This window comes from Botrytis cinerea, chromosome 3 (assembly GCF_000143535.2).
Source record: "Botrytis cinerea B05.10 chromosome 3, complete sequence".
Classification (NCBI taxonomy): Eukaryota; Fungi; Ascomycota; class Leotiomycetes; order Helotiales; family Sclerotiniaceae; genus Botrytis; species Botrytis cinerea.
In genome coordinates this window covers 776428-791470 of record NC_037312.1, presented here as the reverse complement: position 1 = coordinate 791470, position 15043 = coordinate 776428, and the positions used below count along the sequence as shown (strand labels likewise).

The 15043-nt window shown below is 43.7% G+C and overlaps 4 protein-coding genes across 4 annotated transcripts; 2 read left to right on the top strand and 2 right to left on the bottom strand.

Moving 5' to 3' along the window:
* Positions 1-916: 916 nt before the first annotated feature.
* Bcmid1 lies at positions 917-3480 on the bottom strand. The gene is made up of 2 exons (XM_001555019.2): positions 1922-3480; positions 917-1868 (listed from the first exon to the last, which is right to left on the bottom strand). The coding sequence occupies exons 1-2, from the start codon at positions 3240-3242 to the stop codon at positions 1165-1167; spliced, it is 2025 nt and encodes a 674-aa protein (XP_001555069.1). The 5' UTR covers positions 3243-3480; the 3' UTR covers positions 917-1164.
* A 93-nt stretch (positions 3481-3573) lies between these two features.
* On the bottom strand, positions 3574-5343 carry Bcyop1. The gene is made up of 4 exons (XM_001555020.2): positions 4729-5343; positions 4392-4607; positions 4218-4339; positions 3574-4158 (listed from the first exon to the last, which is right to left on the bottom strand). Exons 1-4 carry the CDS (start codon positions 4777-4779, stop codon positions 4059-4061), a joined length of 489 nt encoding a protein of 162 aa, XP_001555070.1. The 5' UTR covers positions 4780-5343; the 3' UTR covers positions 3574-4058.
* Positions 5344-6711: 1368 nt separating this feature from the next.
* Bccpcr1 lies at positions 6712-10107 on the top strand. Its single transcript, XM_024691812.1, has 4 exons — positions 6712-7002; positions 7097-7730; positions 7783-8076; positions 8124-10107. Exons 1-4 carry the CDS (start codon positions 6990-6992, stop codon positions 9646-9648), a joined length of 2466 nt encoding a protein of 821 aa, XP_024547585.1. The 5' UTR covers positions 6712-6989; the 3' UTR covers positions 9649-10107.
* Positions 10108-10646: 539 nt separating this feature from the next.
* Positions 10647-13074, top strand: Bchom3. Its single transcript, XM_001555023.2, has 5 exons — positions 10647-10963; positions 11022-11102; positions 11167-11494; positions 11547-12465; positions 12523-13074. The coding sequence occupies exons 1-5, from the start codon at positions 10806-10808 to the stop codon at positions 12618-12620; spliced, it is 1584 nt and encodes a 527-aa protein (XP_001555073.1). The 5' UTR covers positions 10647-10805; the 3' UTR covers positions 12621-13074.
* Positions 13075-15043: the final 1969 nt, after the last annotated feature.

Sequence of the window (15043 nt, the reverse complement as noted above, 5' to 3'; positions counted from 1 at the left end):
TCAATATCCATCCATATCCATATCCAATATCCAGATCCAATATCCAGCACAAACCACCACACCAGTACCCACGGGAATTCGGTCAACCCGGACCTTCCATCCCTATCAAGATCAATCTCCAATCCCATCACCATTCATCACCATTCATTACCATCACCCCCCTCCCACTAAATGAAGTAAAGCCGATATCATCATTATGCCTTATCCTATAGATCTCACCTAGTATCTAATATCTAATATCCAACACCCAAAACCCAACATCCAACATCCAACTGCCTACCTGCCCCCTCCCTCCTACTTATCTCCGATCTATATGACCTACTTAGTACTTACCCATAACCCATAACCCATAATCCACAATCCCCATCCATCCCATCCCATCCCATCAAAGAAAAGAAAGAAGAAAAAAAAAAAGGAAAAGAAAAAAAGAAAAAAGAAGAAATTTTTCCTTCTAGAAGTAAGTGGGACTCACTGCCAGACAGTCAGTCAGTCAGTCATGTCATGCCATCCCAGGACCCAGGACCCAGGGTCGATGATACATCTTACATCTTACATCTCACATCTCACATCTTATAGACTATATAACAAATCGCATCTAGACACCAGGCAGGTGGTGCACCCAACACATCAGGACATGAAGATATCAAGAGCCGACCAACTTCCTCACTCACTCACTCCCTCCCTCCCTTCCTCCCCGATACTTTTCTTCCGACTTCTCTTCCGACTCTGATGCAGAAGTTCCACCTGCTAGGAAGGTAGGGAGGTAGGTACCTATTCATACTCAAATATCTGCCATGCATTCATGCAAGAATTTTTGATGCGTAGAAGAGGGGCTTCGATTTAGTTACCAGGCACTTCCTCCCCCTTATGCAGCTGGTGTATATGTTTCATTTGATATCACGTGGCGCGGAGAGACTGGTTGAATATCATCGTCATACACTTCATATATCAATCGCATAAGTCTATGTAGTACAATTCATGATGACATTAAAAAAAGATACAGCATCACACGAGGGTCAGGCATCCAACGGCCTTGAATGTCATTTGATTCTCCTCTTCTAGAGGTATTTCAAAAAGTCAAAAGCCAAAGTCAAAAGTTCCATTTAAATCAGATCCCGTTTCCTTTACGCCCCCTGTGCTATTTTATCCTGGTTTGAAGATTCCTCAGATGCCGCTCAACATGAGCACCGTACTCAACAACGCTGCTCCAAATACCATTGTGTGTGGTATGGAATTTATACCCCCAATCGACTGATCATGCACAGCACCGGGATAGTTGCACGTAACTTGCCCGCTCTGATTTGCCGTTCTATGTACGCCATAACTTGCATCAAAGCCCGTATCGCCTGGGACAGGGCACGCGAAAGCCATAATTGCCGGACAGGCACGAACAATCCCATAGCATAAATCCTCACAGGGCAAGATTTCTTTGTAAGGCCCTGGTTGGACCGTTGTAGTGATGTCTGGATTTCGAGAACCGTTCTTAGGCTGTGAAGAGCTTGCTATGTCAAGTAGCTCAGGACTAAGGGTTGTCCCGTTTGGAAATGGTTGTCCCATACCTCGTTCTTGTAACCACGGAAGATCATTTGAAAAATCGGTACATCTTGGTATCGTCACCGAACAAAGCCATGTTTTATACGCTGCATCACAAGACGTGCAGTTTTGAGCAAGCGAATACTGAGCAGACGAAGTGGTATTGCAGGGAATCTGTGCTAAAGCCTTCTTGAAGTACTTGTACGATTGGTAGGTTGAGTTATCGTACCATTCTCCAAGAGCGGTAGTGTTTGGAAATGTATTGGGGTTTGCTGGGACGGTCCAGGCCACTTGGTCGCAGAACGTGAGATTATACACGAGGGCACAGTTATCGGCTACGTGGGTGGTTAGTTCAAAGAATTAATCTGCATCTACTAAAACCACATACCTGAAATCGTGGAAAAGGTCATGGCTTTCCATACCTGTCCACCGCCGCCTACTCCCTCGCGCCCAAGAGCAGTTGCATTGCCATTCATTGCAAGAATGCCATAGTAAGATGTGTCCGCAGTCAACCCATCAAAGTAGAATTGCTGCTTGGGAGAATCAGAATTCCCTCTAGTAGTCATCGACATTTTGATTCTGTCGGTTTTCTGACCATCATTGATAGTTCCTGCTATTTCCGCCTTCTTCTCCAATCCACAATACGAATATTGCAAACCTGCCATGGAAGAGTTGACCGTTTTACTAGCAAACATAGTGAAAGGTGGTGCCAGATTAACCCATTCATTGTATATTGTGCCATTATCTGTGGTGAGATCGTTGGTAACAAGAAGGGCTGATACGCTATCACTATCTACAAGGACGAGGTTCTGTTCATCGCTGTTGTAATAATGGTAGGGCGCATCGATGGAAGCTGCAATCTCCGCGTTCCATGCGCCCGTGTAGTTTGAGGTCATATTTAAGCCAGCCAAACCGATGAAGACATCTCCAGTAGCATTCAAAGTGACCACTGCAGCGCCGCCTTCCAATTGGTAAGTTTGTTGTAAACTATTATCCTGTCCGGGTCCAGGATTCTTGTTCTTTTCAGACTGTGATATGTAGAGTTCCAACTGTGAGGGCGCCGCCATATTCGCACCTATGGCTTCAGGCTGTTTGCAAGTATTGACTGTAATGTATAGCGTCCTAGTACTTGAGGAGCTCGACTGTCGAGGCTGCAAAGTGGAATTTTTTCTCCTATCTTCTGACAGAATCGACTCCCCATCTTCAACCTCAAATAACGTAGTGTCTAACTCCTGAAAGCTCTCTTCTTGTTCATTGCTGACGCTCTTGGTATCTCTTTTACGCAACTGAACGGGAGAGGGTAGGCCGCTTGCTTGTGGAGAAAAGGCTCCCCATAACGAGGAGTTTAAGAAAGAAAACGGGATCGTTTGTCCCTGTTCAACATTTGTCGTTACAGCTCGATTGTTGAGTAACGGAGTGGGATCAGTCGCCGATGCAACCCTCCCAATTATGCTCCGATCAAACCCTACAAATTCGGCTTCATAGCCTTCGTCCCTTACTTCTATATCCTCATCATCACCACCCAGCGCCAACATGTTTATATCGATTAACCTTTCGTGATTATGGTCTTCTGGTTGTATCGAATCAACATCGGCAGCGTATGCAAAGTGAGAAGATGAAAAAGTCAAATATAATATCAGTAGCATTATCGATCCCATGAGGGATGCGGCCAGCCGCGATTGCAGCGGACTGAGTTTTGGCAGAGGCATTGCGATGGCGGTATTTGTAAAATGCCCATCGGAAAGTCTTAAATCTTGTCGTTCGAAAGTTTAAGCATCAATTTTGTTTATTTGAGAAAATTCGAGATCTGGCATCTGATGTTCATATCTGCAATCAATTGAGCGTTTAAAGAAAGTGGTCTGTCTGTTTTACGAATGGTTGTTTGAGATAGTTTTGGTGTTTGAGTGAAGTGTCAAGCTCTCGGTCCACCAGCTGTACCCTGATGTCTTGGCCAATGATAGAGTTTTGTTTTTGGTTGATCATCCCCAACTACCCCTCTACGATGTGCTATATTTTACAGTCTACAAATAACAGTTCAAGTATGGCATTTATGGCAGTCACGACGGCGTACAAAACAAAGCTCCCAAGAGCGAAAATACAGATTACAGATTTGTCTCTGAGCATTCCCAGATGATTGTGAAGCACGAATCTTATCAATCTCATCTCCTCATTGTCATATCATATATACCAACTAAATAAACTAGTCAACGATAACGTCCTCTATCATATATCCTATTAATCTGCATCAAAAAAGAATCACGAGAATCTTGGTAAATCTCAGGTCATATCAACAGAGCCCCTGGACTATCCCATATATGATAAGAAATTCGTTGCAATATTCCCCAGCATCATGGTTGGCATTTGCGACTCCACCTTCAACGTCCACGGCTCAAGACACCACCCCCCTATAGTCTGACACCTACACTCTTCATTTGTAGCTTTACGCATGTTCCCGCTATTCCGCCCATATATTGCTTAGATGAATGAATTCGGCAGCACGATAGTGGTCCACGCTTGTTGGTCCATTACAAGGACTTGTCTGTGGCAGCGCTGACCTTGGAAGCTCCAGAGAAGTATCTGGAGAAGACTGGTGAAATGACGGAGCGGAATACGATTTGGGCACCGCTATCACAGATTGTTAGTAATATTCTAAGGAGACACAGCGGGGTCCACAAAAATCTTACCTGGTGATTGGGAGTGCCAGCCACAAAACGAGAATGAACTTGAAGGTGTAGTAGAAAGGGAACCAGTAAACAACGGTGAAGATGCTTTCAAATACAGTCAAGAAAGCAAAGACAACCCAGTACTGCATATACATATTAGCAATAGCAACTGAATATCATTTTCGGATTATTTACCGTGAGCCATTGAGTGTCGTCCGCCCTTCCAGCACTGAACAAAGCGTCCAAAGAGTAGTACCCTGGAAGAGCAAATCCCGCAAGGTTGGTGAGGAGCTGGCCTCCGATGTTGAAGAAGATGAAAAAGAAGTAGAATGCAATGACACCCAAGAAAGCATATACCTTAGGAACGTTGCTTTGCTTCTCGAGGTTGTTCAAGGTTGGGTATTTGGAGAGCTGAGGCCACGGTTAGTCGCAAGCTCATACATCAACACGCTTCCAGCACATCAGTCATAGCCAGAACCGGCTCGTTGTCGATGGCTTCATATTTCCAGGTCCGGAGTGTGCGGGAACTTACTTCCTTATCAATTTGGGCGATGGTTCCCTGGACTTTGTCTTGGAACGACATTTTGCAAGATGTGTGCTGCGAAGGCTTTCTGAGGATTGTTGAGATGTATGCGGCTTTTGCGAGTGCAAATTTCGAGGAGCTTATTGTTATTTGTGTTGTGGGACAACTTTTGAGGAAAGAGAATGGTTGGGCAAAATGTGTTCCTTTGTTCTGACGCTACAGTACTTCGCTACTATGAAATGACGAACTGGCCGGAAAAGCTTGGACAATTTTGACAACCGATCAGGAGCGGGGGTCGACACCATCGCTTTTCTATCAAAACACAAAGAGCAGACTGCTTCACAGACATGGAATTTATGAATGCATTCAAACAATCCTATTCTGCTCGTTACAAAGGGGTTTACATGCTCTTCAAAGGCATTACTCGAGGCAGCCTGCTGCCGTATGAAGGTCTTGAAAGTTCTTATCTTCTTCGTCTCTCGAGTACGGAAGTTGGTAGAATGCTTCGGAGGAATGTGGAATGGACCTGCCCCACGATTAGGGTTTTATATTCTGTCTCCTTCTATTGGTAGATACTGGTCGGGAAGATTTGGATGTGCCAACTGTACAATCGATACTTCACCCTTTTTTCTCAGAGAAGAAACGTCGTATCCAAACAGGTGCATGATATGGTAAGCTCGGTCACCGGTGCCAGTGACGGATGAACATTCAGTACTTCTATAAGTGGCTAGTCTGCAAGTTGTCAGTGTTCATCATGATCAGATATATCGTAGTCCAAAACACACAGATTGAAACAATGGGTGTATAATGTAGATATACATGCTTGTGCTTCAGAATTGTTCATCTCTCCAGCTATGTTCTTCAACAATTTAAACTACGAGCGATCACCGAGTTATGTCATGGGCAATGACTAGTAGATAGCCAGCCGTGGGTAACAAGACAAGCCAACATTCTTCATCCGCAAGGTGCCAATGGTCCGGACCGTCTGACGGGATAGAAACGTCTGCTGTTTACCAGGAGTTCAGTATTCCAAATGAAATCAACATTGCAGACCATTTGAATGCCCAAACTAGATCGGAATCTTCACGTTTCTCATTATTGGACTGCAGTCCAGACGGTTGGAGTGCTCTGATCCCAGATTCCTGTCGATCAAAAACAAGACCTACAGTAATTTCTGCAAATGAGCATAGCAGATTGGGATGTATACCGTCGAGAGATTGGAGAAGGCGTAGAGCACACATAGAATACGCATAGAATACACATGGAATAGAACATAAGAATAGAACGGCTATATTTGAGCATTAGAATATATATAAGCGTCAGGGCAGAGGGAGGCTAAAGTGCAAGTTGTTCGAAGACGTCTATTGGAACATTCAGATGCTACCAAACATATCGATCTTGAATGCCTACTACCTATATTCGACTCGCAATAAAGATTTGATCACGCATACGATATTCAAGAACCGAAGAGGTTGTTCTTATATCTCAATCTGCTTTCTGCTCTTCATGGGTTCTCGCATTGAAGCATCCGCAAACGATTCTTCGTCTCTGAAGTACGTACTCCAGCCAGATGAAAGCCGATGAAACTCTGCCATACGTTTCTGTAACAATGAATGATTTTGACAAGTCTTAAATCACACAAGATGCATACTTGTTATCATCACTTTCCTTCAAGACATTTTTCATTGCTTTGCATGAGTGAGCAGAGAAAAGTCGAGTCTCCGAGTTCACCGCCAGCATGAGGGAAATTAAAATTGGAAAGAATGCGAACAGATTACAGTAGGCATATAAAAATAAATAATGCAACAACGATTGAATGCATGCTGTCAGAAAAGAGTGGCCGTACCACTACCATCCCATCCCATCCCATCCCATACCTACTCTTGCCCATCCGAAGTAACCAATTCTTCCCTTTCATCCTCAAAAATGATGTTTGTTTTGTTGTGAATCCTCCAATCATCAATAATCATTGTGCTAATCCTAATCTGGCCTGGGTTCTGCTTCCCCGTTAACCGGAATACCTCAAGACCTCGTAAACAATTGGAATCAACCTTTCAAAAAACATATCACGACAAAGGACGACAACGCCAACGGCCTGCTCTCCTTTCAATCGGTAAGTATCCATATCGTAGGATCGGATTGGCATCAGAGCATTAGAAGGTCCATAAAAGACCAGAATCGAGTCAAGAAAGGGTACACATCGCAGAATAAACAAAGCCCCAGCCACTTTTTCCGACCATTTTCTCCGACTCCACGAACAACAACCTCGCATGAAAATTATGGGTAAGTGATGATACTCTTCTCTACACATGACGCGCTACAATGCGCGAAATCTTCCAATGTGTGTCTGTATTCTAACTTCTTTGGAATATTGAAGATCAACAACCACCCGGAGAAAAAAATCCTGTCAAACGATCGAGATCTAATACTTCTATGTCCGCTAAACCTCGTAAACGTCCTCAATCTCGAGCTTCCACAACAAGCGTCCATAGCGGACTTGCGCAACCGGTACTGGAGCAGCAATATATGGATCCGGCGCAGTGGTATGATAATAACCCCAATCAACAACATAACAATATTCCGCAATTGTCAGCCGAAGACATGGTCATGCATAGTGCTTCGCAGCTCCAAAATCCCCGATCTTTTGACATGGAGCATTCTCTCAATGGCGTCTCGAATCACAGCATACAATCGTACCATTCGGAAGTGCAATATAGGCCTGAAAATGGGCGCCAATCTATACCAATGGATAACTACGCTCAAAATTATGGAGAGGGGGATAGTCAGGTTCTAGAAGGTCGCAGTGATGAGCAAGACGAGGTAGATTCTATAGTCGGGGCAACTGGAGCGACAAAGAAAGCCTCGAGATCAAGCGCTGCCAATGAGTTAGAAATGAGACAATTATTTCACGCAAACAAACACCGCTCCTTACAAGACATTGCTGCGGAACTTCTCTTGAATGAAAGAGGACCACAATCGGAAAGACAGAGACAAGTATTTGCTATGCTCTGGTAGGTGCATCATGTAACGGAGTTTTGAATCGTGTTAACAAAGCCCTTTTAGGATCAACAAAGTTTGTGATAAAGGTACGGGGTCTGTACCAAGAGGTCGTGTTTACGCAAATTACGTTTCGAGATGCGGTACAGAAAAGGTAACAGTATTGAATCCGGCATCTTTTGGAAAACTCGTTCGTGTACTTTTTCCAGGCTTGAAGACGCGGCGACTTGGTGTGCGCGGTGAATCTAAATATCACTACGTAAATTTCAGTCTGAGGGATGACCAGCCACAACTGCACGAGACTCAAACTCATCAACCTATTACAAACTTTAACGATGCAAATTTTGCTCAAAGTTTCAAGTATATCAATCTTTTCCCTCTGTATTCACTCATCGCTAATTGATTAGTCAAAGTATGACATCGCAAATTCAATACCCGGACGTCAAATACCCAATTGATCGAGCTCCGTTTCCGTCTCCCGCAATTGCTCAAGAACCTGAACAACGCAAACAACGATCGGGAGGATTCATTAGACCTCATAGCCTCTACACCCATCCAGTGGTTGCGAAGCTTGCAGATCTCGAATGTACAACAAAGACACCCCAGGTTCTTCATTTTGCACCCTTAGGGGAACCTTCCATGCAAGAATATGGAGCTATTTTGCTTCCCAAGATCCAACCCTTCTTGCCCACTGGCACTGATTCAGATTCAGCACTTGCATTATCTGCGCTTTATCGCTCTCATTGCACTTCCCTTGTTGAACAAGTACGCTTCTGCAAGGAGAAAACATTTTTCCACCTTTTTACGGCTTTTCAAGGTACTTTGACTATGCCTGTACAAAAGTTGTTTGCCGACAAAGCACTCGCACCGTGGATCAACCAGTGCGATATAATTATGTACCAAAGTATGATGCGCGTCGTGGCGCCTCTAACACTTCAAGTTGTGCCTAAAGTCGTTTTGGATACATTACGCAATATCTCCGACCGTCTAGTTACACACATTCAAAATTCATTCCACGGTCAGCCAGCACATGTTATCGAGGCGAAGGTCGGGCCGGCTACAACTTTTGCGAGCCTCTTGGACAAAGAATTGAGAGTGAATCTAACTGCTCATGCTGCAGCGAATATGCTATCTAATCCTTACAATCGTGATACAATGTATGAGGACTTTATAACTATGGTCAATATAAGAAAGGTTGCGGAAAGTGTGCCTACGAGAGGGATGGATGACGTGGTCAATCTTTTGATAACGGAACTACGTGATCTTCTCGATCCAAGCGAGGTATCGTGGGAGACGGAAGGTCAAACTCCTTTTGGAGAAATGGTTGCGCGGATGGGCCGTCAACGACAAGCGAGCGTCCACGCTGACCCGACCACAGAAAATGTTCTCGATCGTTGGGTAAATATGCTTCTCTCTCTGCCTGGCAAATTTCCGTATGCTACACATGCAGAAATTGTTTGGTGTGTCCAAAAGATTGGCACAGCCGTGATGCGAGACCTCACAATTGCCCAAGGTAAAAGTTTTGGTGCTTGGTGGGTCACTAAATGTTGGCTAGACGAAATGATTGCATTCATGGCCGAACAAGGAGGCTTTATGCAGCGTGAAACCATTCAAAGTGTGATAGGCAACATGCCTAGAAATCCCGCTGCAAGTCGGAGAAATAGCCAGCAAGAGGGTCGATACAGTGGTGGAAATGATGAGTTTGCTGGGCGTGGAGTAAATGGTGAGCGAAGCGTCTCGGGTCCTCGACCAATGGACCTTGCAAGAGAGGCTGCTATGAATGCAGCTGCTGGTCACGATGATAGTGGGATTGGAATGAGGACACCCGATGATGAATTTTCTATGGGAAAATATGGGTTCGGTCAAGATGATGGGCACGCGTCGATGGAATCTAATTCTCTTCATGCCATATCACAGGGGGGTATGTCTTGAGTTTGAATGTAACTCCAAATCTTGAGAATTTGGGTCAGATTTGCGGCGCAATGGATGGTCAAAGGTTGGGGGTTGGATAATGTGACAGGAAAGGATGATTTTTTTTAACGACCAACGATTAAACGAATGGCTGTAGAATGGGTGGATACCTGGTGTATATTTGGGATGGTCTTGATTATCTTACTATGGCGATTTGAGTATTTTTCGCTAATTGGACTATTGACGGTTTTGGCTCCAAAAATATTTGGAGTATTGGTTTTGATGGCGTTTCCGTGCAAAGACTAGGGCTATTCTTTTGTAATTATCAATAACGGGGAATAATGGCGAGAAGGACGGAAAGGGCATGAAAATTGGTTTATATATATGATCTAATACTACTTGGCTCGAAGAAAGTCGATGTAATAATGCCCTTTCAGTCAATTATATCGAGCATTAAACTACAACTATTTCGAAAGTCTAGAACTTAACACTTTCACTGACTCGGTGCGTCTAATGTCTTTTCTAATGTTGAAAGATTCAGAAGTAATTCCTCATTCCTCTTCAAACAATGAAAGGTTGAGTCTTAACAAATGGTACTTGAATGGCTTTTTGTTGTGTTGATGAATGAAACAACTACTCAAGTATTCTCTTTATGAAAAAGAATAACATCACGCAATACCTAACCAACCTAGGTGTTATCTTGGTTCCAATATAGACTCGAACGACTATCAAGAATATAACCAAAATCATTTGATACCTACCTGGGTACATGTACATATATGCATTTCGAACCCAGATCAGCCTTGAATTTACCCCCCTTTTTCTGTTTCTCCATCAAATTCTTATCGTGTTAGCTCCGACCTATTTTCCCTATAAGCTCGCTAATGATAAAGACTTGATTGAAGGAAGGAACTGACCGCTGACGTGATTGCACTGTGGTCCCGCATTGACTTGCTCCGATATCATGCCGATGCAGGTTCGAAAATAATTGTTTCTACTAATGAATTAAACATAGGCCTGGTATGACTCTTTTCAACTTATTCAATGTTCAATGCTTCCTAAACTCTTCTACATCTTATCTTACATTTCACCTCAGATAGCATAGTCAATGATTTCAACTTTATAACTAATTAACTTTGCAGCAATCCATTTGAATCATTCACAGACAATTTTGGACAATGACGACTGAAGTTCAGTGCAACGGGCATCTTGGTGCTTCACCGTTAATATCCAATTCTTTGAACCACAATGACAGTCACAGAAGCTGGGTAGTGCAAAAATTTGGCGGCACAAGTGTAGGCAAGTTCGCTGTGAATATCGCGGAAGACATTGTTCGGTAGGTGGATTGTGGAACATTGCCAATCATTGCGATTCAAAACTAATTGGGCATTCAGTGCAAGCTTAAAACATCATAGAATCGCAGTTGTCTGTTCCGCGAGGAGTACTGGGAAGAAGGTCGAGGGCACAACGAGTCGGTGAGGATCATCGAAATCAAAGAGGATGGCGCATGCGAGGATATACTAATTCTGGCCTTTGCAGATTATTGGAAATACACGGTGTCCTCCAATCTGTCAATTCTTTAAAAGACTCGGAATCGGACCAGTACAAGAGCTTAGTTAGCAAATACGAGAGACTGGTGGACGTTATTCGTGACGATCACATTGCAGCAGCGAGGTCACATATACAAGATGAGGCTATAGCCTCGAGGCTCGCAAAGGACATTGAAACGGAGTGTAAGGAGATACAGGAATATCGATTGGCTGTTGAACGATGGCATCTAGAAATTGATTCGAGATCAAAGGATCGTCTGGTCAGCTTTGGGGAAAAACTTAGCTGTAGATTTGTGGCAGCTTTATTACAAGACAGGGTAGGCTATAATGAGCATTTCAATTGCGCAGTGCTTACGATATATATTATAGGGAGTCGACGCTGAATATGTAGACCTCTCGGATGCTATTCATTTCAAGACTCCAAAGGGGATGAACTTGGAGTTTTACAGAGACGTGGCTGCGGCGATAAAAGAGAAAATTGACGCTTGTCAGGATAGAGTGCCAATTCTCACTGGATATTTTGGAACCGTTCCAGGTGGTTTGATGGATGGAGAAATCGGAAGAGGATATACAGATCTTTGCGCGGCATTGGTGGCTGTGGGAGTTGCGGCAGAAGAATTGCAGGTATGGAAAGAAGTTGATGGTATATTCACTGCAGACCCTTCGAAAGTGCCAACCGCCCGACTTTTGTCCACTATAACACCATCCGAAGCGGCAGAGTTAACATTTTACGGCTCCGAGGTCATCCATCATCTCACTATGGACCAAGTAATCCGAGCGACCCCACCGATCAAGATTCGGATCAAGAACGTTAAAAACCCACAGGGAAACGGCACAATCATTCTTCCCGATCCTATATTAGAACCTTCGCAGCACACCCATGCAAGAAGCCCAAGTCCTGTAAGTTCGAAGAAAACGCCTAAGCGCCCTACGGCTGTTACTATCAAGGATAAGATCTCCGTTATCAACGTACATTCGAATAAGAGATCGATTTCGCACGGATTCTTTGCCAAGGTATTTTCCATACTGGACAGCCGACAAATTTCTGTAGATCTTATCTCTACCAGTGAGGTCCATGTTTCCATGGCTGTTCATTCTGCGTACATCTCTGCAGAAGACATGCAGAGTACCAAAGCGGAGCTGCAAGAGTGCGGCGAAGTTAGCATCCTCAATGAAATGGCGATCCTCAGTCTGGTGGGATCGGAAATGAAAAATATGGTGGGAATTGCTGGCAAGATGTTTTCCACTCTTGGAGAAAATAACGTCAATATCGAAATGATATCTCAGGGTAAATTTAGAATCTCCGTCCCATGTAGCAATTCGACAACTAACAAGCGACATTCAGGGGCGAGTGAGATCAACATATCTTGTGTCATAGACGCTTACGAAGCCACACGCGCGATGAACATATTGCATACAAATCTTTTCACATTTTTAGAATAGATCAAAACCGGAATTGGAAAAGGCAAGGGAGACGGCGTTCAAACTTTGATGGAATCGAGCATGGTGCATTGGCGGCATTAAAAATTTGGGGGATGGTTTGATGCACATATCCACAATGTGTATGTTTATATTTTCGCTGTATAAAACTTGAAACCTATTCATACCCTACTGCACATATCCTCCAAAATTTAGTTCGAAGCTCGCTTCCCCGATCAGAACTTTTTCAACTCAAGCCTAGGACTATCCTCTTCATTCTGCAAGAAACTGAAGCCGGGTATCTAATAAGCCATACTGTAACCTGAGACCTACAATAAGAGTATCCTGAGTGTAGGGAAGTGAGAGTGCCGTTGTGCTTTCTGACTAAAAGCTCATGCGCTCTTTCCGGGGCTTTCTAGCCCCGTTTCAAGTGAAGCACACTGCATGATATCGTGTCGAGACATGGAATTTCTTGCCAAGTCTAGCCCCTATTTTTGAAATGGAGTTGGTCCCTTCTATGACCATCGTTCAGATCATGCATCTCGATCGAAGCATTATTAGGTGCGACTGCGATGCGACTCCTAAGTCTCTCTCGTACCAGGAGATAATCGCCTTCATGCGCTACCCTTCAAACTGTCAAAATCGACGTTAGACAATATGATATCACATGTGCGGGTACTTCTATACCTATTTTCGGCTCTCCTCACTGCGTGATATTATCTTCCTTCCGCTGGATGTAGCTGTCCGTACCATGCTAAGTGATTAACAAGCACTATACCTGATTAGTTCGAAGTGGGCACTTCGAACTCTTTAGTCTAGTACCATCTGGTTCTGTCCCATCTCATATGAGTAGATTACGCAATTCAAAATTGATGTAGAACCAAGCTGATAATTATCAACCATCAGGAGGTCAAGATTATGAGCCTCATTTTAACACAACTTTTCACCGATTACAGTGTCAGACGCTGGTCTTTCTAATTCGGAATATATCAGATGTAGCTCGATGCATCACCCCTCATTCTGTCATTATTTTGTTTGACAGGAATGAATTTAGGGTAATCTTTCCTCGTTCGATTATTCCCCACCTGTTCGTCTTCCAAAATCAAAAGGTCGTTGATCAAGAATTGCTTGTACACTTCGGGTATATCTGGTCCGATGTTCGATTTTAATTCTAGCATCGTTGATTGCACACACTTCTCCAAAAATCCGGATGCAAGAGCAGTAAGGAGCAGCTCTTATTCCTAACTCATTGGAGAAGACTTAGACGGCATGACTTATGATTGGCTCCCATCAAAATCCAAGAGAAATGCCCTTCTGCAAGCAAACCCCAGATAACGTGCTAATATGATTCACCATACAAACCCCAAATGCACACAGCATAAAATAACCCCCCATCTGCTGCACAACACAGCACATAGATGTATATCAATGCATGCATGAGTACAGATCGTATATCATGTCTGAGGGAAATCTGAAAAGGCTTGGAGTCAAATCGGCAGGCTGATTACCTCTTTCTCTACAAAGTGTTACCCCGAAAAGAGTATGTATCCGTTTGTCAATGTTGCATCCGTAGGGCTTTTCTGCTTCTCCAACTCTAACCCCAACTCCACCCCCAATGTCGGATGCCTTCGATTCTCTACTTGTTCAGAATTGCTAAGTAGGTCAGGTAGCTTACATCTTCCAAACCTTGACTGGGTGTAACTTGCTGAAAATTTCATTTGCCTGCTTTGTGTTGCTGGCAAACAATGCCTAACGCTCGAGATTGACTCAAAAAAATGTAATTAAACTGGCATTTACACTCCACAATCGTCCTCCCCAATCAAGCGTCTAATGACTAACCGAGGTTCATTGTGTAAGCATATGATATCACGATTGCCAATTGACGATACGCATCAATGTGAAGCTATTGGCTAAAAGCAAGCTGAACAATTCAACCGAGAAATAGCTGCAGCTTTCACTGATCACTGCGGCCGGTATTGTATCACGAGGAGAAAAACACTGCAGGAGTCGTTGCCATCATGACAACAGAAGTCTGAAAATTGGTTTGGATGAGGAAGTGCGTATCAATAATCCAAGAAAAGTAAGTAATACAAGATTACTCGCACAACAGCGGTAAGAAATGATTGTTTGGCTGTCTTAGAATTTGCAGCTCTAAGCCTCAACCCAGCTAGAGGCAGATTTTGAATTTTTGAATGCAGACTTGAGCAATTTAACATTCCATGAATTTTTGCTGAATTGAATAACAACGAATGATACTTCTGGTCGTTATCAGTCAGTCCTTGGATGATTGATATGGGAAGCTTCCAAGTTGCCCTCTGACTGGCTCGGCACGCGGTGGCTGATTTCATTTCCCGACATTCCTCGTAAGATATCCAGTACATTTTCTGTGCCGTCCGGTAATTCTTCCTTCCAACAAAATTGGGGTTCTTCCAATATCCTGATCAGCT

Excerpts from the sequence above, each read along its gene's own strand:
- Bchom3 (XM_001555023.2), top strand. The coding sequence starts at position 10,806 with ATGACGACTGAAGTTCAGTGCAACGGGCATCTTGGTGCTTCACCGTTA. Across the intron at positions 10,964-11,021 it reads ATCGCGGAAGACATTGTTCG|TGCAAGCTTAAAACATCATA; the intron begins GTAGGTGGATTG and ends TTGGGCATTCAG. Across the intron at positions 11,495-11,546 it reads CAGCTTTATTACAAGACAGG|GGAGTCGACGCTGAATATGT; the intron begins GTAGGCTATAAT and ends TATATATTATAG.
- Bcyop1 (XM_001555020.2), bottom strand. The coding sequence starts at position 4,779 with ATGTCGTTCCAAGACAAAGTCCAGGGAACCATCGCCCAAATTGATAAG. Across the intron at positions 4,608-4,728 it reads TCGCCCAAATTGATAAGGAA|CTCTCCAAATACCCAACCTT; the intron begins GTAAGTTCCCGC and ends CCGTGGCCTCAG. Across the intron at positions 4,159-4,217 it reads CTGGCACTCCCAATCACCAG|CGGTGCCCAAATCGTATTCC; the intron begins GTAAGATTTTTG and ends AATCTGTGATAG.
- Bccpcr1 (XM_024691812.1), top strand. Across the intron at positions 7,731-7,782 it reads CAAGTATTTGCTATGCTCTG|GATCAACAAAGTTTGTGATA; the intron begins GTAGGTGCATCA and ends AAGCCCTTTTAG. Across the intron at positions 8,077-8,123 it reads AATTTTGCTCAAAGTTTCAA|TCAAAGTATGACATCGCAAA; the intron begins GTATATCAATCT and ends CTAATTGATTAG.
- Bcmid1 (XM_001555019.2), bottom strand. The coding sequence starts at position 3,242 with ATGCCTCTGCCAAAACTCAGTCCGCTGCAATCGCGGCTGGCCGCATCC. Across the intron at positions 1,869-1,921 it reads GACCTTTTCCACGATTTCAG|CCGATAACTGTGCCCTCGTG; the intron begins GTATGTGGTTTT and ends CCACCCACGTAG.